The sequence below is a fragment of the Meles meles genome, chromosome 8 (genome assembly GCF_922984935.1).
Source record: "Meles meles chromosome 8, mMelMel3.1 paternal haplotype, whole genome shotgun sequence".
Classification (NCBI taxonomy): Eukaryota; Metazoa; Chordata; class Mammalia; order Carnivora; family Mustelidae; genus Meles; species Meles meles.
The window spans coordinates 8,060,009-8,081,784 of record NC_060073.1 but is presented as its reverse complement, the minus strand read 5'-3'; the positions used below and the strand labels follow the sequence as shown (position 1 = coordinate 8,081,784).

At 49.9% G+C, this 21,776-nt stretch overlaps 1 protein-coding gene and 1 long non-coding RNA gene across 10 annotated transcripts in view; one reads left to right on the top strand and one right to left on the bottom strand.

Annotated features, from left to right (window-relative positions):
• The first annotated feature begins 7,527 nt into the window (after window positions 1–7,527).
• Window positions 7,528–21,776, top strand: part of MARK2 (microtubule affinity regulating kinase 2) — a 57,290-nt gene continuing 43,041 nt past the window's right edge. For all 9 annotated transcript variants that reach the window (XM_046017885.1, XM_046017884.1, XM_046017883.1 and 6 more), the window contains exon 1: window positions 7,528–7,661. In XM_046017885.1, coding sequence (XP_045873841.1) covers window positions 7,608–7,661 — 54 coding nt within the window. In that variant the 5' untranslated portion in view covers window positions 7,528–7,607. The remainder of the gene's footprint in view (window positions 7,662–21,776) is intronic.
• LOC123950036 lies at window positions 11,677–18,044 on the bottom strand. The gene is made up of 3 exons (XR_006820117.1): window positions 15,990–18,044; window positions 14,179–14,312; window positions 11,677–12,826 (listed from the first exon to the last, which is right to left on the bottom strand). It is a non-coding gene; the product is annotated as an uncharacterized LOC123950036 (long non-coding RNA).

The following is a 21,776-nucleotide window of genomic DNA, read 5'->3' as shown; positions in this document are numbered from 1 at the left end:
AAATAAATATATAAATGTTTTTTTAAAAAAATACTCATAATCCCGGGGCACCCGGGGCGCTCAGTGGGTTAAGCATCTGCCTTTGGCTCAGGTCAGCATCTCGGGGTCCTGGGATCGAGTCCCGCATCGGGCTCCCTGCTCAGCAGGAAGCCTGCTTCTCCCCCCTCTCCCCGCCCCTCCCCTCATTTGTGCTGTCTCTCAGATGAATAAATAAAATCCTTGAACAAAATTAATAATCCCTTAATGACATCTAATATCCAGTCAGTGTTCATATTTCCCAATAGGTCCATGAACGTCTCTTTTGTTTTTCATTTTCTAACTGCGGCAAAAATACTCATGCCATGGCATCCGCCATCTCATCGTGTCTGCAAGGGCAGCAGCTAAGTGCGCTCACACAGGTGCGCAGCCCCTCTCGGGAAGTCTTCCACGAGCCTCTTTCCACAGCTGATCTCTTTGAATCAGACACTAGGTAAGGTCCATACATTGCGTTTCAACCTGTGACAGCCTTTCTTTCCTTTTTTTTTTGTTTTGTCTTGTTTTTTTTTTTTTTTTTTTTTTTTTTCTTGTTTAAGAATATGGTGACTTGGGGGCGCCTGGGTGGTTCAGTGGGTTAAAGCCCTCTGACTTCGGCTCGGGTCATGATCCCAGGGTCCTGGGATCGAGCCCCGCATTGGGCTTTCTGCTCGGCAGAGAGCCTGCTTCCCTTCCTCTCTCTCTGCCTCTCTCTCTGCCTACTTGTGATCTCTGTCTGGTCAAATAAATAAATAAAATCTTTAAAAAAAAAAAAAAAAAAAAAAAAAAAAAAAAAAAAAAAAAAAAAAGAATATGGTGACTTGGTTTGTGAACAGAATTTCCTCCATTCGGAATCTGGCTCCATTCGGAATGCACCCCTGTAACACCATTTGACATGTTCGGAAGGCTTCCTCGGGAGGGGACATTTAAGTAGGGAGCCATGCAGTTCAACGGAGAAAGAGCATTCTGGGCAGAGGGGAACAAGGTGCGCCAAAGCTCTCTGGCTTTCATTCCCCAGGGGTTCACGGATGCCTGCTACATCCAGGCCCCGCAGGAGGCGCCAAGAACATTCCCAGGAACCACAGAATGTCCCTGCTCTCCTTGGAGCTCGGGCTCTTCTTCCCAGGGAGGTCGGCAGGGGAGGAAAGTGGGAATTTCGACTACAGACACCCTGCGTGATGGCTCCGGCTGTGTCTCTACAGCCGTGGATGCTAGGGAAAATCCTCTCGGCACACGGATGAGTCTGGCTCAGCCTGCTACCCCCCTCCTCCAGGAAGTCAATTAGAGCGCTGGACACCAGCTGGTACCAACTCCCTCTGCCAGCTCCAAGTGGGCCAGTCCAAGGCCCATCGGACATCCTCCTGAGATGGGAACTCCTTGAGGACCCGTCTTCTTCATGCCGCCCCAGGCTGCTCTGATCTGCCAGTCCTTCCTTGCACAGCTTGCCTATCCCTGGGGTCAGACTCAGCGTCACCTCCCCTGAGAAGCCTTCCGTGCTACTCCCTCTAGGTCCCATGCTCCCTCTGAGCCCCGTGAAAAACTGCCCACTTCTATTTTCTCCTTGGCTTCTCCCGGGACCTCTGCCAATGTGGCCGCCCAGCTCCCCATCCAGGATGCCCAGCCTTTTCAGTGACAGTGACGATGGCAGCAGGATGCTGCCCAGGGACAGTGACCCAGTGTGGGAGCAGGGCTTGGTTTAAAGGGCACCTCCTCCCAGGAGAACAGACTCCGAAGGTGGGTTCTCTGCCTGATGTCCCTTCCCCTCCCACCCTTCCCCCAGGGTGGTACGCACTGGTCGTCCCATCTCACTGTGACCACACCGAGCAAGGCTGACAGGGACACCATCCCCTCCTCCCCAGGCGTGGCGGTCCCTGGCCGTGGCTGAGGAAGGGTGAGAGGGATATGGTTGCTGGGTTTGGGTTTTGGAGACTGTCACAGACCTCGAGCTGTGGTAACAAAATACCATAGACGCGTGCCTTATAAACAGCAAATCCATTACTCACCGTTCTGGAAGCTGAAAGTCCAAGTTCAAGGCGCTGGCAGATCCAGAGCCTTCCTGGCTCACAGAAGGCAGTGTTCTTGCTGTGTCCTCACTTGGAGGAAGGGACTGGGGAGGCCTGTGGGGCCCTTTTTGGGAGGGCACCAACCCCATTCTGTCCCGTAGGTCACGCTCGACCCTCACGACCTCAATACCTCCCAAGGCCATCACCAGCACCTTGGCGGTTAGGATTGCAACATAGGAATCCTGATTGGGGTGGGGGGGGGGGCACAGACATTCAGATGATACCATTATAGATGACCCCACAGACAGCAGCCAGTCCAGCTCCCCCTCACCAGACAGACAAGGAGTCTGAGACCTCAAAGGGGGAAGGGAGTTTCCTAATGGCTCCCGTGATCCATTAGCAACAGAGCACGACCGGAATGGGCTCTCTTACTTCTAGTCCCGTGTTGTTCTCCAGGGAAGCGGGGAGGTTACGGCAGAGAGAATTAAAAGGAGACTCAGGGAGGCTGGTTGGATGATGCCTTATAATAACAGCAGCCCACACAATGCGTTCACCGTCCACCGGGCTCTGTCTAAGCACGTTTCCTATATTAACTCACATCCTCACCCATCAACCTCATGAAGTAGGTACCTTTATTCTCCCCACTGAAAAGATGGGAAAATTAAGGTAGAGAGAGGTTAAGAGGCTTGCCTAAGATGACAGAAGTACTAAGGAGCCCCCTCTGGCGAGGACACCCGAACTTGACTCCTCTAGTCCCACGCCCGCAACAGGGAACTGAGGTTCTCTAACCTTTGACTTCCTTATGAGTAAGCTCGGGGAAATAACCGTGCCTCCCGCTCATCCTGACTGAGATAGCGTCCACACGGTACACAGCTCTCAATGTGTGTTAGCAAAACCAGGAAAGAAAGGGGAATGCGAAGGGTAGAGCCAGCCCTGGGGGCGGCTGGGCAGGGGCACTGATACTGAACATTCTAGTCCAGGAGTACTCAGAGGGGCATTTGGTTCTCACACTCCAACATCTCTGAAATGCCCCGACTTCAGTGTGGCGTCTGGGCATGGTGACAAAATGCATGATGGAAATTCAGAGACACCAAGAAAGATAGGATAATGCTCTACGAGATGGGAGGGTCTGTGGCGAGTCAGAGGGCATCCGTGGGTCTTGTCTCACCGCAAACATCGGACTCTTGATCAGAGAGTAATTCTGGTCCCTGCCTCCCAGCACAGAGAGTGGCCTGCCGGGAATGAACGTACTCTGGCTCTGGTGTTTGGGAGGAGAAAGATGAAGTGTCTCATTTCAGAGCAGTGAGAACAAGGATGTCTTCCATTTGAGCCCCCTTCCCTCCCCTTGACTTCTTTCCTCACTGCCTGCCCACAGTGGGAGCGCTACCCTAACCCCTTTGTGCCCACTGGGGCTGGGAATCCCACACCCCCTGCATTCCCTGATTCTAGAGGAGCTCATGACTTCTCTGGAACCCTGGTCCTGTTGGTCAGTTTCTACCTGGTCTGAGGCCTGTGGTAGATGTCTTTTTTTGTGTTTGTTTTATTTTGTTCAGGTTAGAAAGCTTGGAAGTACCCTTAATTCCTCTCTCACACACCCCCTAAGCCAATCCATCTGACATCCCATCAACCCTATCTTCCAAATACATTCCAAAGCCAACTACTTCTCATTTATGTCCGCTGCTGGTGTTCCTCTCCAAGCCACTGTTACCTCACCTCTGAATTATCCTAAAAGTCTCCTTCTCAGTCTCCAGGCTTCTTCTGCGCCTGCCCTGCCCCTTTACCCTCTTCTTGACTCAGCACACGGTCTGATCATGTCCCCACAGCAGCTCCCTATCCATGCCGAGGGAAAGCCAGAGCGTGGTCCACCAGGCCCGGCTCCATGCTGTCTTTCTGCCCTCTTCTCCTACTACGCACTCCCTCTCTATTCCAGTCCCAGTGGCCTTCTTGTTCTCTTGCCTCAGGGCCTTTGCACTGGCCTTCCCTTCTGCCTAGAATTCTCTTCCCCCAAATACCCACAGATACTCACTCCCTCACCTCTTGTGTCTCGTGTTACCTTCTGGGTGAGGCCAACACTGACGGCCTTAATACCGCGACTCATACTCTCCCCACTCACCCCTGCAATCCCGATCCTGCTTAGCTGACCATTTTTTATCTCCCATAGCCCTTAATCCTTAATGTTATGCTTGGTGTCTGTCTTCCTGTAATTGAGATTTAAGTTCCCTAAGGGCAGAGATCTTTGTCTATTTTGTTCACTGACCTACTTGAGGAACCTAGAACAATGTCTGGCACATAGTAGGGGTGCCACAGAGATTCGTGAATGGATGAGTGTGTAGATTGAAGAGGGGTAGCTGTGTGGCAATAACTAATCTTTGAGGGGAACTAGGTAGGTTAGGGGATTTGAGAAAGTGACATTTGAACCTGAATCTTTTTTTTTTTTTTAAAGATTTTATTTATTTATTTGACAGAGAGAGATCACAAGTAGGCAGAGAGGCAGGCAGAGAGAGAGGAGGAAGCAGGCTCCCCACGGAGCAGAGAGCCCGATGCGGGGCTCGATCCCAGGACCCTGAGATCATGACCTGAGCCGAAGGCAGCGGCTTAATCCACTGAGCCACCCAGGCGCCCCATGAACCTGAATCTTGAAGTCCATCTGGGACGGTGGCGCAGAACACCGTGAGAGAGCTTGGTGGCAGGGCAGGAACTTGGGGGAGGGGGGAGGTGTCAACCAGTGATACCGAGCAAGCTTAAGTTGAGGCTAGACTGTGCAAAGCTTCGAATGCAAGCTAACACTTTTCTTACCACCGGGACCGGCTCCAAAATTTGTGGGGCCCAATGCAAAATGGAAATGCAGGCCCCCCTGGGTAAAATTTCAAGAGGGTGACAGCAGAATATTAAATCAAACTCCAGGCCCTTCTAAGAGTAGTGGTCTGTGGGACCACGTGGATTCCAGGGCCAGGAAGCCAGCTCTAATGATCTCACACAGGAGCTGCTGAGAGCCTTCCAGTAGGGCAGAGATGTCCTTGGAGCTGGATTTCGGGCAGATTATTCTGGCACATCTGGTGAGATTTGCTTGGAGGGAGTCTAGACACGGAGACCAGCTGGGCAGCCTTGTGAGGAAGAGGAGAGGATGGGTGAAGTAGGGGTGGGCGCTCAGGGACAGAAGGCAGGGGTGAGAACTGGAGAGAGTTAGAAGCATGGAGGAGGGAGAGTTTGCTTAGACAAGAACATGGCCAGGAAAGACCCCGAGGGCACCTTCCTTTACTCTTGCAACCGCTTTCCCCCTTTTCCCTACTTTCCAGACCCAAGCCTGGGAGTGGTATGGGGCACAGCAATCAGCGGTGTGTCTCTCTTTGGCCACCAGAGGGCAGATGATTCTCATGGATTTTCCGGATGAATTTGGGGTGGGGGGTTTGGTCTATCCTCCTGCCTCACTTCTTCCTCTCTTTTCGTCACACCTTCTTCTGTGCTCCTTCTTCCTCAATGACGGGGAGCCTGACTGGACCCAGAATGGTCCATGGGGAGGTGTCCTGGAGCACTGTAGGTGGCACCTGTCGCCTTAGAAAGTACTCCATACCGTCGTTTGTTGCATCTGTCCAGCCGCCTATTTCTCGGGGCGACTTGGCCAAGGGCTCTGCTCAAGACAGGAGTTGAAAGTCAAGCGTCAGAGGTCCATCTAGCACCTTTCCCCACAATTCCTGGGGCCTCTCTCCCCCTGTACCTTTGGGGACTTGCTGCTTGAGCCTGGTCTCAGGCTCCTGTGGGGACTCTGGCTGCTGCCCACCTTAAACTGCTGTGGAGCCCTGGGGTGGTGGTGGGGCAAGTTCCCACAGGTCCAGGGTACAGTGGGTGGGGGGCAGCTCAGAGCCGGGGGAATGAAACCATCCTACTGCCTTGCCCTGGTGAGAGAGACTAGGGGGAAGTGAAGAGTGAACTTCCTGTTGGAGTTGGGGCTCTCAAAAGATAGGAGGGACCTCACTTTATTGATGAAACTGAAGTCCAGGAAAGGAAGGGAACTTCTCCATCCTGAGGAATCCTCATTTTCAACCAGTTTCTTTTTGTGTGTGTGTGAGTTTTCCGGTCTTAGAAGGGATAAATGAAAAATGAATTAAGATGAGACTGTCTCCTCTGCCTTACCTTACAGGGGTATTTTAAAAGGTAATCGGCGTGACTCAGTATTACCATAGTGCAATGTCGTTTTGTGCTATTTTGAACAATTTAAAAAAAGAGGTAAGTGGAATTCAAAGACGTTATTTGGAATGTCATCCCTGGAACAAAGGCACGAATTCTCTTAATATAAGGACGTCAAGGAGCCTAAACTCAGAGATGTTATGTAATCTTTCCAAGATCACGTCGTATTTTCCTTCCACCGAGCTGCGGCTGGAATGCAGGGCTGGGGGAGACCCCCGCAGCCTCCCGCAGCTCCTGACCTGGTGCCCGCCCCGGACTTTAGGGGACACTGCGGACTAGACGTGGGGTGTATGGATACACAGAAGCCCAGACAGACGATGGCAGGTGAAGAATGCTAGGGGGGTCATAACGCTGCATTTGACAGGTGACACACATGTTGATAAGCTGGGTGATAAAGGAGACGGATTTTATGAGGGACTGGCCGACTGATGAGCAGACACGCAGACGGGGAAGTTGCTTTAGAACCAAAGGATGCCAATCGTTGGGACGCTAACAGCCTTATTTTCTATTTAGTCAAATAATAACGCGCGCAGGTGATCCGCGCTCCCGGTTGGAGGTTTGAAAAGGCCCGGAAACTGACGGAAAGAAACGAAGAGTCAGGCTCTGGGCACTACCCGAGGCAACAACTCGCGGTTCGCAGGGCCTCGGGTGTTGCCGGAAATGGCCGACGACTGCCGTGGGCTGCGGGGCGGGACGGGGGCGTGGCCGGCTCGCTGCACGCGGCGCCACTTCGGGTGTTTCCGGAAACCGCGGCGAGCCTGCTTGAAGTGGGCGGGGAAAGGCCTATGGGCGTGGCTGGAGTCTCCCGAGTGGCTTCGTGGGTTTCCGTAAACAGAGCCGAAGCTTGGGCTTCGGAATCGAGGCAGCGCGCGCGTCCCCGGGGGTTACCTTCTTCGGGTGTTTCCGGAATTCACCCGTAGCCCGCGGCCGAGAGGAGGAGGCGCGCCCCCCTCCCGTTCCTCGCCGCTTCGGATGTTTCCGGCTGCTGCCGGCGGAAAGAGCCGAGGGCCGGCGGTGGTGGCGGCCATGTTGGGAGCAGCAGGTCCGGCGGCGGCTGCCTGTGTGCCGGGCGCGGAGCAGTGCCGCTGAGGGCAGGGGAGGAGCGAGGCAGGCGGCCGGCTGCGGCGGCAGAGAGTAGGCGGAGCGGCGCGGCCCGGCCGAAAGGCGGCACAGCCCAGCCGGGGGTCGGGGGGGTGCGGTCCGGAGCCGCTCGGAGCCGGCGCGGCCTAGCCCGAGCGGCGCATCCCCGGGCTGGCGTGAGCGGCTGCCCGGCCTCCCCGCACCCCCGGCCGGGGCCCATGCGGCGGGTGCCCCTGCTGTGAGAAGCCCCGCCCGGCCGGGCTCCGCGCCTTCCCTTCCCTCCCTTCCTCCAAGCTTCTCGGTTCCCTCCCCTGAGATACCGGCGCCATGTCCAGCGCCCGGACCCCCCTACCCACGCTGAACGAGAGGGACACGGAGCAGGTAAGGAGCCCCGAGGGCTCCCCGAATTCTCTGGCTGGGCCCCTGCACCTTGCAGAGCCTCCTTCCTCCTCTGCTCTCCTCGTGTCCCTGCTGCCACCCTGCAAGCCTCGGCTGCCCTGTCATCTGGCTCTCGGCCTCGCACATCCCCCTCTGAGTCCTGTCCTGGGACCCACCTCGTCCTGACTCCAAGCTGCACACTTGTCTTTTCTGCTGACCCCCCCCTCTCCTCTCACCGCCCTCCTGCGCTCTTCCGTGTTACCTCCCTAGCTTCCCCTTCTCTTCCCTTTTTCTCTCAGGGGCCTTTCTGGTCTTCCTCCACCCACGCTTAAAGCCGCCACCCTCCCGCTCCTCGAAGAGCACCCCGCGATTTGCCCCAGATCGTCACCCACCCCTTCCTCCATCTCTCTAGCCTTGCTTCTCTTCCTCCCGCACCGGTTCTCCCAGTCCCTGCTTATCATCCTCAGGGTCCCTGCCCCGGAGTGTTCTCGATCCCTGTCCTCTTCCAGTTCCCCAGCCTTCCCCCCCTTCCTTCTCCAAACTGTGCTCTCCCTCGTGCTTGCAACCCACCAGCTCCACCCTCATCACCTTTCCAAATGGTTCGCCTACTCTTTGCTCATCACTTTCCCTTCTTTTCTCCAGGAGCTCCCTGGTGCCTCGCGCTGGCATTTGTTGCTTCCGTGTTTCCCAGACTGCTGTCATGCGCGTAGTTTTCCCACAGGTTGTCTTTGGGGTTCCAGGCCCAAGGGTTCCCTTCAGAGCCTGGATCCCTCGGGTTCTGTTCCCCCAGGTTTGCTTTAAGTCTGCGGGCTTCCTGTTTTCTCCCCGAGTGCTTTACCGACCTGCTCCCTGGACGCTCCCCTGCCGAGGGAGAACATTGTCCCAGCCCCACTCTGCCAGTACAACCTGTTGCTGAGTCCTTTCCCTGGCCACGCTCCCTCACCATCCTTGCCCTTCTGCCTTCTCACACTGCCACACAAACCATGATGCCTTCCTGTGTCTTCACTCCTGGTTCTGTCACTTTTCAGTTTCTTCCTCCTTGCCTGATGCCTTCCGGTTTCTCTACCCTCACCCGGTCTTCCTTGCTCTACCTTTTACCCAGCGTTGCCTTTCATCTCCGGATCAGTCTCTTACCTTCTTCACATCATATTTCTTTGCCCCACACGTGCCCCCGTCCCGTCCCTCCCGATTGGCTTGTGTTTGTAACTCCCCGGGCAAGCACTCAGCATACTAGTTTCTTGAGCTACACTGCCCACCCCCACCCCGTCCTGGCAATCACTGCTATCATCTGTCACCCAAGCTTTAGCGTTTTCTGTGTCACCTCACCTGTGAGCTCAGAGGCATCCACTTTCCACTCCTCCCCTTTCTTTCACCGTCCCTTGCTGACTGCTGACTGCTCTGGGGAGAGTCCCCTGCCTCCTTCTCACCCTCGTCGAGAACTTTACTAGGCCCAGAAGAACTTGATTTGAAAAAGGAGCTCTTCTCCCCTGGGGCTGCAGCTGCCTTTCTGCATCCTCTCCCTTACGACATCCTTTATGCTTTCCTCTTGCTGCACTCTTTCTTCGTGGCTCGGTAGAATGTTGTTCTGTTCTCTTGCGTGTTCACATCCTTCCCTAGAAAATCTGCCCTCGTTGCGTTTTCCTGCGTTTTTCTCTTGTGTCACTCGCCCTCGCTCTGTCACCTGGGCAGTCAGGAACTCAGGAGGAGTTCTGGCCCGAGTTTTTCTCTGCACCGGTTGACTCTTTTGTTGCTGATGGACTCATTGCTTCTGGGGGTGAAACGAGTTGAGAGGGAGGCCCGGTGGATTTCTGTTTCATCACTGGGTTTTGCAACTGGCTGTGCATGGGACTGAGGTCTTTGGAAACCAGAGTGTGGTCTGTATCTCCCAGCCTCGCCCTCGTTTGCCAGCTGTTAGTCTCCTTGCTGGGAACCGCTTTTTCTAGGCCCTCCTGAGGTGGCCTGTTCCATTCCTTTTCCTATCACCACCTTTGTCTTAGCAGGTAAACCCTGCTAAACCGGAGAACTTTCCCAGACTGTTGATTACGAGCTGGTAGGAGGAGGCCAAGTGACTGACTGACACCCTCAGGCATGTGGGGAGTGGCGGCGGCGCCGTGCCTGCTCTCTGGCCGAGGCTGTGGGGGGCATTGTGTTCAGCAAAGTAGAGTACAGACTGCCTCAATGTGGTTTCTTTGTGCTGTTTACTAAATGTAAATGTATTCTCGCCGTGGTCTTTTTCTTGTGATGTGTACATTGATTTCCTCTCTTCCCTACATGGCTCGCAGACTGCTGAGCGCGTAGTAGGAAGTCGGTGCACACCCATTGATTTTGTGAGAGCAGTAATCGGGTGAACCATTTGGGAATGCAAGCTGCTCTCTGGTAACTGAGTCTGGAGCAGTGGCTGCATACTTTGTCATCCTATTCCAAATTATGAATTACTCATCCCGTTTGCACTTTACGGACTAAGGTTCCCCAGCCGCTTTATCGCTTTTCCTGGCGTTCTCAAGGTGGCCGATGATGCTGTCTACTTGACATTAAGTCTCGTCCCAGTAAAAGCACAGTCTTTGGCAAAGCTTGGATACACCTACCCTAGGCAGATGCCTGTATTTTTCACAAAACAAGGAAAAAGACGAGTAGCAGCCCTCCTGGTCACGAGGCCAGGGATGCCAGAAGCATTGGCCTCCTTTAGAGTAGATGGTGCCACCAGGTAAAAAGCAAGAAAGCCTCTGGTCCTGTTGTGATCCTGGTCTCGGAAGTTCAGTCGTTGCAGTAAGCCATAATGTTGTGAAAAAAAAAAAAGCGAGGGATTTGGTTGGGCTGATTGCTTCCCCCCAAAGGTGCTCTGTCGCTGTATTTAGGTTTAAATTACTTACACTGGTTTCACCAGGAAGTAGGTAAACAAACTCCCCTGGTTGTCTTCAAGCTCCCACCCCTCTTTGCTCTTCCTCTCCCGCTTTCTTTATTAAAACATGTGGCTGATGAGAAGCTGTTTCCAGGAGCTCTTTGATCACATCTGAATTAAACACACATCACACACACACACACAGAAAATGTGGAAGCATAAAAATAAACCTTGTGTTGCAGGGAGAGTGCCTGTTTGCTGTCGACGCTGCTGCTCACAGGGAAAGTGGGAGATAAAAGAAAGTCAGGCCCCGGTCGCCTGAGAAGGTTTTGTGACACCTGGTCCCGGGTCGCCTGAGAAGGTTTTGTGACACCTGGTTGCAGATGTGCTTTCTCGCAGCCATAAACTCTTCTTTCATTTGCAGAAGGAGGGTTGTGACCTGGGGCTGGTAGTTTTGATTCTCAGCCTTCTGTCCACTTCTTCTCCAAATGGCTCTGCTGGCCCGGAGGCTTGGCTGTGGTGAAAGCAATCAGCAAGATGACTGTTTGTCTTCCAGCCGGGGCAGCAGTAATGGGCCAGTGTGGAGGGGGTCCAGCTTCTAGAGTTCTCCTGCTGCTGGCCGGAGCTTCCGGTAGCTACACCTGGTAGAGGGCCTACTGGCTTCAGACCTGCTCCACCCCTGGGCCTCAGGAACCAGGAGGGAGGCCTTCTGACAGAAAGCAGGAGCCTTTCACTACCAGCCCCGCTTAGGCCGAAGTGGGCAAGGGAGGGGGTTGCTGTCATTCTGCTGGGGAGCGAGCGGTGGTGTTTATTCTTTTGGGTGGTTCTAGGAAGAGGAGTGTGGAAGTCTGGCTGAAGCGAGCAAACCTAACTCACAGAATCCTGTAAAGAACAACTGAGCCGCTCCGGACACACATCCCTTGGATGCCAGTGTTGATTCTGGCTGAACATTGCATTGAATAATTTGGTTTTAGCGTCGACTCTAGCAGAGAGCTGGGTTGGCTCTCATTTCCCTGCCGTGTCCTGGGGGCTGTGCGGCACTGTGCTCTGGGTGCAGACTCTGACTTCTGCCCTTTGACTCTGGCCAAGGGCTCCTTAGTGGTGCTGCCTTCTGGTCAGAGGTGTGGGTGGATGACATTCTCACTTCCTGCATGACCCTAGAAATTAGAATGAGGCCCTGTAAGAGCAAGGGCTGTAGGAGTCGGGAGCTCGCAGAATTGCTCACCATCCCATAATCTTTGAACCCAGTAAAGGTAACCAACGAGTGAATTGTCATATTTTCTCTAATCTGTGGACTTTGAGAAGTAGCTAAACAGATGGATACAAGAGAGTCATTGAAACTTGGCCTGCTTTAGATTAACATCAAGTTTGCACAGGGAATGACTGCATCTTTCAGATGGTGACCAGAGATTGGGCCTAAGATTCTTTCCACTGTCATTGTCTTAACTGATGCCAGTGAGATAGGAAAAAATTGAGAATATGCCTGAGAGGTTTGCATGGTTAGAGCTCTTGGAAGGCAGAAACTTCTCCGACTATACACTTTCCCCTTTGGACAGAACAACCCAATTCTCAGTGGGCATTTGACCAGGACTAACCCATTCCTCCGTGAACTCTTTCCCATTGCGCACTTAGCCACCTGGCTGGCCTTTCTCTTCTCCCAGGAGCTTCCATGACTTTCCTACATATGTATTATGTCGACTGGAATGAATATTTTATGCCTAGAGTGCAGCCAAGCCTCAGACTTTGTGGCCCATTATCGACAAGTGGGGTGGGGGCTGGGCGCCACCTTTGGCCCATGATAACTCTGCTAAATGGACTCTCCACCACCCCACCTCCCCCCCAGCAGCACTTTGAAGCCTATTAATGGATCGGGATGAAGTAACCTCAGCAGATGGAAAGGGCAAAGGAGGGTGGTTGTCCTTCCTTCCCCAAGACTGCCTGATGAGGCTTTCCTGCCATAAGCAGGTCCCGCCCCCCGCTGCCTGGTTAAGCTGTGGACGGGCTCCTGGGCCACCTCCGTGAGAGGAGATGGAGAAAGGGTTTGATGCTATCAGAGCCGGCGGTGCTGCCAGGTTTGCCACTTGCCTATAGCAAAGCCAAAACCGAGAGTGATGGGGAAAGGGTGGGTGGCGTTGGAAACCTAGGCCGCCTCCTCCTGCGGAAGTTCAGCAAAGTGACAAACCAGATAGGTGCCCGGGTCGCCTTCTCTTGGTGGGAGACGCCAGCGCGTGTACCTTTTCGCACTTCTCGCTTGGATCCTCCAGGCTTCCTCGCAGCCTTCGCCAAACGCCAGTGAGTCACTGCAGCGTTATCTGTGCATTTTGCCCTTCTGTCTCAGCAGAGGGAAGAGTAAGCCTTTACAAACTTTGTGGGGGAGGAAACCACGCATTTCCACTTCTGCCATGGGAAGAGGCCATCTCTCCCGACGTTAACTCTGAAAGCTCTAGCTCTTGGAGCAGAATGTCGCCGCCCCCACCACAGCCCCTTCGGTGTTGGCCGCCGCTGAGTGCCCGTGCTGTCTTTTGGGCTATCAGGGTGCATCTGGTTCTGAGACCACACCAGGAGAGAACCTGGCCTCTTGGTTTCCGCTGATCCTCCACTGAAAGAGGGATCCCTGGGGCGCCTGGGTGGCTCAGTGGGTTAAGCTTCTGCCTTCGGCTTGGGTCATGATCTCAGGGTCCTGGGATCAAGTCCCGCATTGGGCTCTCTGCTCAGCAGGGAGCCTGCTTTCCCTCCTCTCTCTCTGCCTGCCTCTCTGTGATCTCTTTCTCAAATAAATAAAATCTTAAAAAAAAAAAAAAAAAAAAAAAAGAAGGATCCCAGTTCTTTCTCTTGCCCACTAGCCCTGCTCGGCCTTTAGGGGCTAGAAATAAGCCAGATCCCTTTACCTGTCTACTTTTGCTAGAGGGTTTGAAGTTTCTTGGTCCCTAGGCACTCTTTCTCCCTACTTCCATGTATCCCTACATTTCCCAGTAGAAAATGAGGGCAGAAGGGGCAGAAACAAATGCATTTCCTTTTGCTCCTCAGACGGTTAATGTTAGGCTTATGAAGCCGGGTAGGCCCAGGGTTGGTAGGCGAGGGCAAGGTGAACACTGATATTGATGGCTGCTTGAGTCCAGAGGGACAGCAGAAAGGAGGGGAGAGGAGGGGCAGGGTAGGGGGAGAGGAGAAAAGGAGGGGTGTGTTCAATGATTGGCTCCAAGCCACCTTTTTCTTTTTAACATAAGGAAGGCGGAGCAGACCTGAGGCTTCCCTGTAGAACCAGTCAAGCTGGTTTTGAGCAGCCTCGGTCTATTTTCTTGTGTGCTCTTTGGGAAGTTGGCAATAGAAAGGTCTGCCTCCTCTGGGGCTCTGCTCATTGAGATACGAGCTTGGATGAGATCTGTAAACATCCCCATCCTCTCCGGGTCTCTAAGGCGGGCGTCTCTACACCAGCGGGCTCTCTCTACACCTAGGGATGCTCAGGGCAACTTTGTCTTACACAGCTTTCACCGGACACTCTAAGATACAATTTCTGTTCTTGGCCTTGGCCCCACCCCGGCTGGTCACGGCTTGGCAGAAGGCCCTCCAGCCTGGCCTGGGCGAAGGCACTGGGTCTGTGGTTTGGGATGGGAACTGACTCCTGGCTGTTGTGATCTGCTGGCTAAATCCAGTAAGACACACCCCCACCCACCCACCCACCTTTTGGCTTGATGCGGTGGGACTCTCTGTCCAGGCCTGCTGGGGAAGAAAAAGGAGAGAGAAAACTTTCTGGTCTTTGGCAGTTCAGCAGGTCCTTCAGCCATGGGGACAGTGAGTCTGTTGCCGACCTGTACCTGTAGGAAAGGTGGGAGTCATCAGTCACCGTGTGCTGGCACTTCCTGAACGGCGACAGGAAGTCTTTCTCCGGGAAAGGACAGGATTCTGAGGCACCTGTGCCCATCGGCGCTGCTAATACAGCAGGATTGTTTTCCCAGTCCCCCACCAAACAGAGAACTCCCACGTCCGAAAGTTCGCTGATTAATGAGTGAAACCACCTGCAAACATAGTTCCAGTCCTTGCTCTTGCCCTTGTCCTTGGGGGCAGGCTGCTCCTGTCGATACTACAATGATGTACTCATTGCTTCTCCTGAGCACCATTTCAGTGAAGGTTTTGTTTTGGTTACTGATACCCTTGTGGAGGGTGGCCCTTTTCCTCCACCTTCTTCAGATCTGAGGGTCTGCTGGCCTTCCCCTACCCCCCATCACCACCCCGCCTCCCTGCCTCCCCACCACAGATGGCCGTCATCTGAGTGTCTTTGTGTGTGGTGTTGGATGCACTTGTGGCTTCTTGCTTTGTTTTTGCCCACAAGAGTTCGAATTACTGGTTCTCTAGTCACAGGAAGTGGGCCCCCTTAGGCCTGCTTGGTCTAGCAATAGCGTTCTAATTGCGTTGAGCTTATGGCAGAGTTGCAGAGACATCCCAGCACTTGGAGATTTCCAATAAGTGGTGTGTTGTGATTACAGCAGGTTCTCCAAATTCCATACCCTGGACGGGAGTCTTGGTCAGTCTCTACTATGACCTCAGGCTTACTTAATTGCTCCGGGCCTGTTTGCTCATCTATAAAAACGGGGTAATGATAGTACCTATCTTGTAGGTAGAGTTATTGGGAGCATTAAAAGGGGTAGTGAATATAAGGCACTTAGCATAATGGCCGGCAGGACATCGTAGTCATTGTCACCGTCCTGGCCGAGCAACTCAGTGGGTTTTCCTGGGCACCACACAGCTCCCGGTCAATGTATGTCGGAATTTCTCTGAATTAATTAAAAGAATCTTGGTTTCTTTTAGTCATTAGGGTCCCTTAGGTGCTGTTTCCAGCATTTTTTCTTTTTTAAGTTGTTTATTTTAGGCGCCTGGGTGGCTTAGTTGGTTGAGCATCTACTTTTGGTTCAGGTCATGGTCCCAGGGTCCTGGGGTCCGCCACCATCAGGCTTCTTGCTCAGCGGGGAGCCTGCTTTTCTCTCTCCCTCTGCCTCTCCCCCTGCTTGTGTTCTCCAGCTCCGTCTCTCAAATGAATAAAATCTTTTTTAAAAACAAATTTGCTTATTTTAGGGCTTTTTTGGTCTTTTTTGTTTTGATTTTTGTGGGGTTTGTGTGTGTGTGTGTGTGTGTGTGTGTGTTTAAGATTTTATTTATTTATTTGACACAGAGAGAGATCATAAGTAGGCAGAGAGGCAGGCAGAGGGGCGGGTGGGGAAGCATGCTCCCCACTGAGCAGAGAGACCGATGTGGGGGCTTGATTCCAGGACCCTGTGATCATGACCTGAGCCTAATAACCCAAAGAGCCACCCAGGTGCCCCTTGTTTTTTGTTTTTGAGCCAACCCCCTAAATGAATAGAAATGCTGTTGGAGAGGTTTAGAGACTATTGAGATCACTTTATAAAAATGGGGATGACTTTTTTTTTTACAGGATATCAGTTTCAGGTGATTTTTATCAGTTAAAAAAAAAAGAAAGAAACACCCCAAAACATTACCTTCTGCTTGCCCATATTTCGGTGTTGTGAGCGGTGGTGTTGGTGGTGGTGGAGTATGTGCAGCCTCATCAGTGCCTGGAAGGCCAAGTCCAAAGTCACCAGAGCATGGGTTTTTCTGAGTGTTGGGATCCGGGCGTTACAAGAGGCCGGCTGAGCGAGCCCAGGGGATTTCTTTCACGTTCCTTTCTTCAAGTGCAGTATTTACCCTTTGGCAACAGGAGAAAGCTCCCTGTTTCTCTTAAAGACCACATGGGAACTTAGCAGCTAATGATTTTAGGTTCCTTTTTCACTAGCAAGGGGGCCTTCAGGGGCAGGTCCTTGTTATCTCTGCTGGCTTCTCTGAAGTGAGAAGAGAGCCTCCCCTTCGTGAGGCCTGGAAGGGTCGTGGCCGTTTCTCAGCGGCTGCTCCTAGGAGTTTGCGGACTTTGAATCTTGGGCTGAGATTTTGGTCTCAGTCGGTTCCTTGTTTATCTTTATCTCTCGAGCTTCTAGAGCCTGAATGCCTGGCCAGAACAGCAAGTTAAGTTGCTTCCTTTTCTCACATTGCAACTGCCAAGGAGAAAGGTAACAGTGTCGCCTCAGAGCTCATCAGGGAATATTTCTTTCACTGTATTTTCCTCTTCCTTTTGACCCCTCTGCTGACTTCTCTCACTTCCTTTTTTTTTTTTTTTTTTTTTTCTGTTTGGTTTCTTTGAACTCTGTTGCTTCATTATCACTGTCCATCTCGGGTTTTCATCTCCATGGCCCACTCTGCCTGACCTGTTTCTATGCCTCTTTTGTGGCCTGGCTCAGGAGAGGAATTCTGATAGTCTGAGAGCTCCTTCATGTATAGAATCCCAGAACCACCCAGTCCTTTCTCTTGTTCGTCTGATTTCTATAAAGTTAAGGATTTGCTGCTTTAGAAAACATTTTCTTTTTATGTCTCTGGAGCCACCTTCTTTAGTAAAGCCAGGCTTGGCAATCTGACAACTTATTAGGGTCGGCATCCCAGTTTCCCTGGTGACAGGGTCTAAGTTAGTTCTCGGCTGTTTTCCCGTGGCCTGCCCGGAATGCTACAACATTGGACCCTGTCTTGAAAGAGATCCGAGGAGAGAGTTGTTAATTCTGGTAATGCAATATTGAATGTGGCCCCTGAAGTGTGATTTGAGGACCCTGGGGCTCCCTAAGACCCGTTCGGTGGTACGTGAAATCAAAATGAGTTTCACCCCAACGTTAATGCAGTATTTGACTTTTCCCACTCTCGTTCTGTTGGTGTACAGTGGAGTTTTCCAGAGGCTGAATGATGTGTGCTGACATCATCACTCTGGGTTAATGAAATGTGTGCTTCTGTATTCTTGTGTTTTCTGGAATGTTTAAGGTAGTAGTCCTTTAAGGTATAAATATGAAAGTTTGCAATGATGAATTCAGTTTGTTCTCAGTATTGTGCTGTACTCTTACCAGCTGTCTTCAGTTGTGCCTGCTCTAATCCCTGTAAACCTCATTATTGTCCTATAAATCATCATTTTGAAATGCCAGCATTTTCCTGGCACCTTCGAGGAAACAAGAAGTAAGTACAACTTGTAAAACTTACTTATAAAAGCTTTGGGGGAAAGGCTAGAGTATTTAAAATTTCACTTACAACTTATTTTAGCACTCTATTCTAAAACAGGAAAATTTATCCCGTTTCTCTTATATTTAAGGATGGATGGTTGGCTTTTAAAAAGGGAGATTAGAAGATTTGCGATCTCTTTTTACTGAAACGGTCGCATCAACAAGTGAATGGGAGGCATCTGAAGAACCTAGGCAGGATTGTAACTAAGAAATGAAAAGTTATTAAAGGAGACCATATTATAACAAAAGCTGTCTTCTCAGCGGTATAGATGTTAACAACGCACTTTATCAGGTCTTACGCAACAGAACATGTCTGTGTAGTATTACAGTGCCGGTTAAGTTGCAACATCGTGTCAAGACCAATCATTCAAAGCTTAAAGAAAAAGGAATTTGAGTATTTTAAGTACACACACCATGAGCTCTTTAAAAGCCAGAATTTGCTCCAGCTTTCCAGCCTAGAAATGGAAAAAGTCATTTTTCTTACCGGATAAGTTTTTGACATCGCTTTGGCTGGAAAAGCCTGCCCAGTAGCCGAGAGACTAATAAAGTCTTGAGCAGCGGGCCTTGCTGACTGCCCACTGGCTGAAAAGTCAGTAAAAATCCAGGGCAGGGACACTTCATGTGTTACCGTGACTTGTCGAATTAAAGATCTAGCTACAGACGCGAAGACTGAGTTCATATCTTGTTTGCAGATCTGTGCTTTTGCCTTACCAGTGTGCAGATTTACAGACATGGCTCAACCTGTGTCTGCACCAACTACGCCTCAGAGAATTTTGTTTTGTGTGAATGCTCAGCAGCTCGTACAAGTAGTGGTAAATATGCAGGGGCTGAATAACGCTCTTGACTTTCACCGTTCATCCTGGAGCAACTTTGTTTCCATTTGCACGATTGGTGCAGAAGCAGTGACAGAGAAAATTGCTGGCGTCATAGCGTGAATCAAGGCAGTGATTGGTCCCGGATTCTTCTAGTGGTGGTAGTCGGGGACTTCTTTCCTGCTCTGTGCTTGTGGTTTAAAAAAAAAAAAAAAAAAGCTGTTTTTACTTAAGAATGTCTTGGATGAAGCACTAAAAATTATTAATTTTTATTAAATCTCAACCCTCTAAAATGTCTCTTTAATATTTTGAGTGATGCGGGGTGCCTGGGTGACTCAGTGGGTTAAGACCTCTGCCTTCCGCTCAGGTCATGATCCTGGGATCGAGCCCCGCATCAGGCTCCCTGCTCGGCGGGGAGCCTGCTTCCTCCTCTCTCTCTGCCTGCCTCTCTGTCTGCTTGTGATCCCTGTCTGTCAAATGAATAAATAAAATCTTAAAAAAAAAAAAAAAAGATGTTAAAAAAATATTTTGAGTGATGAAATGCCAAGTGTCCTTGGAGCCTAGCTGCTGGATACCGAGGTACAGTGACTGTCCCAAGAAAATGCACTAGTGTGTTGGAGCCGAACCAGCTGTATGGGTCACTGTTTTTTACTTGAAAGAACAACTGGCGGATAAACTCTAGTTATTCGTACTTGAGTGTTTAGTGGACATTTTCTTGACGTTGAACGGAGTGAGTCTGTCACCGTTGCCAGTGATGATATCCAAGCTTTCAGGCGAAAATGAGACTTATCAAAAACTTGTGTTTGTCAAAGAGCTTTATGATGAGATCAGTGGTAAAATGAATGGAATGTGATTTTTTGATACCGTATGAAATGTCAGTATTTGGAAATTCTTTATAATTCAACGCAGGAATATTTCCCAGATTGTCAGTAGGTAAAAGAGCCACTCAAAAAGTACAAGATGACCAGTGGATTTTGACATAAAAGGACACACAAAATTCTTCGATAAATTTTCAGATTGCACGTTGCAACTAGCTTTTACAAACTACTGCTTTTGAGTTTGGGTCCGGTGTCGAAGAAGAGAAATTCTCAGTATCTGAAAGGCTGTTAAACATCGTTTTCCAACTACAGGTCTGTATGAAAGGAGATTCTCTTTATATCTTACAACCAGAACAACAGATCGAAGCACATCGAATACAGAAGCAGGTATAAGAAGTCAGCTCTCGTCCATTAAGCCAGACGTTAAAGAGGTGTACGGCAATGTGAAACAATGCAGTCTTTGCCATGAATTTAATTTTGTTTTAGAAAACACAGTTTTTTTACACCAAAATGTAAGTTTTCCATATAAACATGTAGTGGGCTTAGTGTTTTGAGTGAATTAATGAAAATATTTTTTAAGTTACCATTTCAGTTTCTAACAATGTAGCTATCGATAGCTGTAACCCCCATAAACAAAATATTTCTGCAGTCCTCAGTAATTTATTTAAGAGTATAGAGAGTTCTGGAGATCAAAACGTGAAAAAAACCTTTGTTTGTAGACAAAACTTGAGCTGATTGTCTGTCTTGGGTTGGTTACTTGCGATGACTTCATAAGGAGCCCTTGTTTGTAGTTCCTGCTGCTATATCGTCCTGTCTGGGCCCCAGAGACTTTGACCCAAGCTAACTTATTTCCTCCTTGCAATACGGACAGCACTGGCCCCTTAAGGTTTTTCGTTGTTTTATCTGTGGCTTGTTGGTTTATTCCCCCTCCCTCTTTTTCCTTAAAGTTTTTTCTTTTCCCCATTTTCCCTTCCTCTTTATTCTTTTAAGTTTTCCTCATTTTTCCCCCTAGTTTTTTAGTGTGGGGTTTTTCGAGTTTTTGTCTGGTATTGTGTTTTGATTGAATTATGAGATAAGTTCATGGGGTGGACTTCCTTTGGTATGTGTGAAATTGTGGTTTGGCAAATACAGGGTTTTTTGGATGGCTTTTTTCTCGTTGGTTGTTTTGTTTTGCTTTGTTTTTCATTAAAATAAGTAACTCAAGAGGCGCCTGGGTGCCTCAGTCAGTTAAGCATCTGACTTTTGGTTTCAGCTCAGGTCATGATCTCAGGGTTGTGAGATCAAGACCCACATCAGGCTCCACGCTCAGTGCAGAGTCGGCTTGAGATTCTTTCTCTCCCTCTCTGTCTGTGCATGTGCTCTCTCTCGGGCGCTCTCTCTCTCTCTTTCAAATAAATAAATAAATATTTAAAAAAGTAACTCATGTTTACATGCAATGGGTCTGTTATGTTCTTTGAAATGGATGGATACATATTGAAGTCTTTTTTATTTCAAATACAGTAACTATTAATAGATATAGTCCATATAAACAAAAAGTTTTGGGGGACTCCATTATTTTTAGTAGTTGCAAAGAATTTCCAAAACCAAAAAATATAAGAAGCACAGATGTAGACAAAACTTGGATTAATTCTCCCTGGCTTTGGTTGGTCAGTTTCTTGGTAATTTCATAAAAAACCATTTTGCAATTCCTAGCCCCTGTTTAGTCCTGGCTGTGCCTCAAAGAGGCACTTGCTGCCTTAGTTTGCTGTCACTCTAGCTGAGGAAACTGGTTCTCAGCGACCTGATCCAGGACTTTGACCAAAGTTGGCTCTTTTTCTTCTTCAGATACAGAGCATTGGCCTTGTGAGGTTTTTTGAAACAGGTAATTTTTATTTTTAAATTTTGAGATAATCTTAAATTTAGAAAAGTTACAAAACTAACCCAGAGAGTTCTTACACATTCTTCACTCTGCGTCCTCTTGTGTTAACATCTTAGATAACCACAGAACGTATATCAAAACTAAGAATTAACCTTGGTATAATACTATTAACCACAGTACAGAACTTGTTCGGATTTCATCAGTTTTTCCACCGATGTGCTTTTTCTGTCCTAGGACCCACTCCAGGATCCCACGTTGCGTTTTAATTGTTATGTCTCCATAGTCCCCGCAGATCTGTGACCATTCTAAGTCTTGCCAGGTCTTTAATGACATTGGCCATTTTGAGAAATACCGGTTAGTTTATAGAATGTTCCCCAATTATGGTAATCTGAATTTTTCTCAGGCCCTTATGTTCTAATTCCATTTTCTGGTCGTGGTGAAACACACATAAAATTCACATTTTAATCATTTTTAAGTCGAGTGGCATTAAGTACATCCACAGTGTTATGTAACTGTCTTTATCATTTCGAGAAATTTTTTGTCATCTCAAACAGAAATTCTGTATCAATTAAACAAGAACTCTCATCTCCCCCTCCCCTAGCCTCTCGCAACCTCTGTTTCACTCTCTACGAATTTTGACTACTCTAGGGACCTCATATAAGTGGAATCATACAGTATTGGTCTTTTTGAGTCTGGCTCCTTACACTTA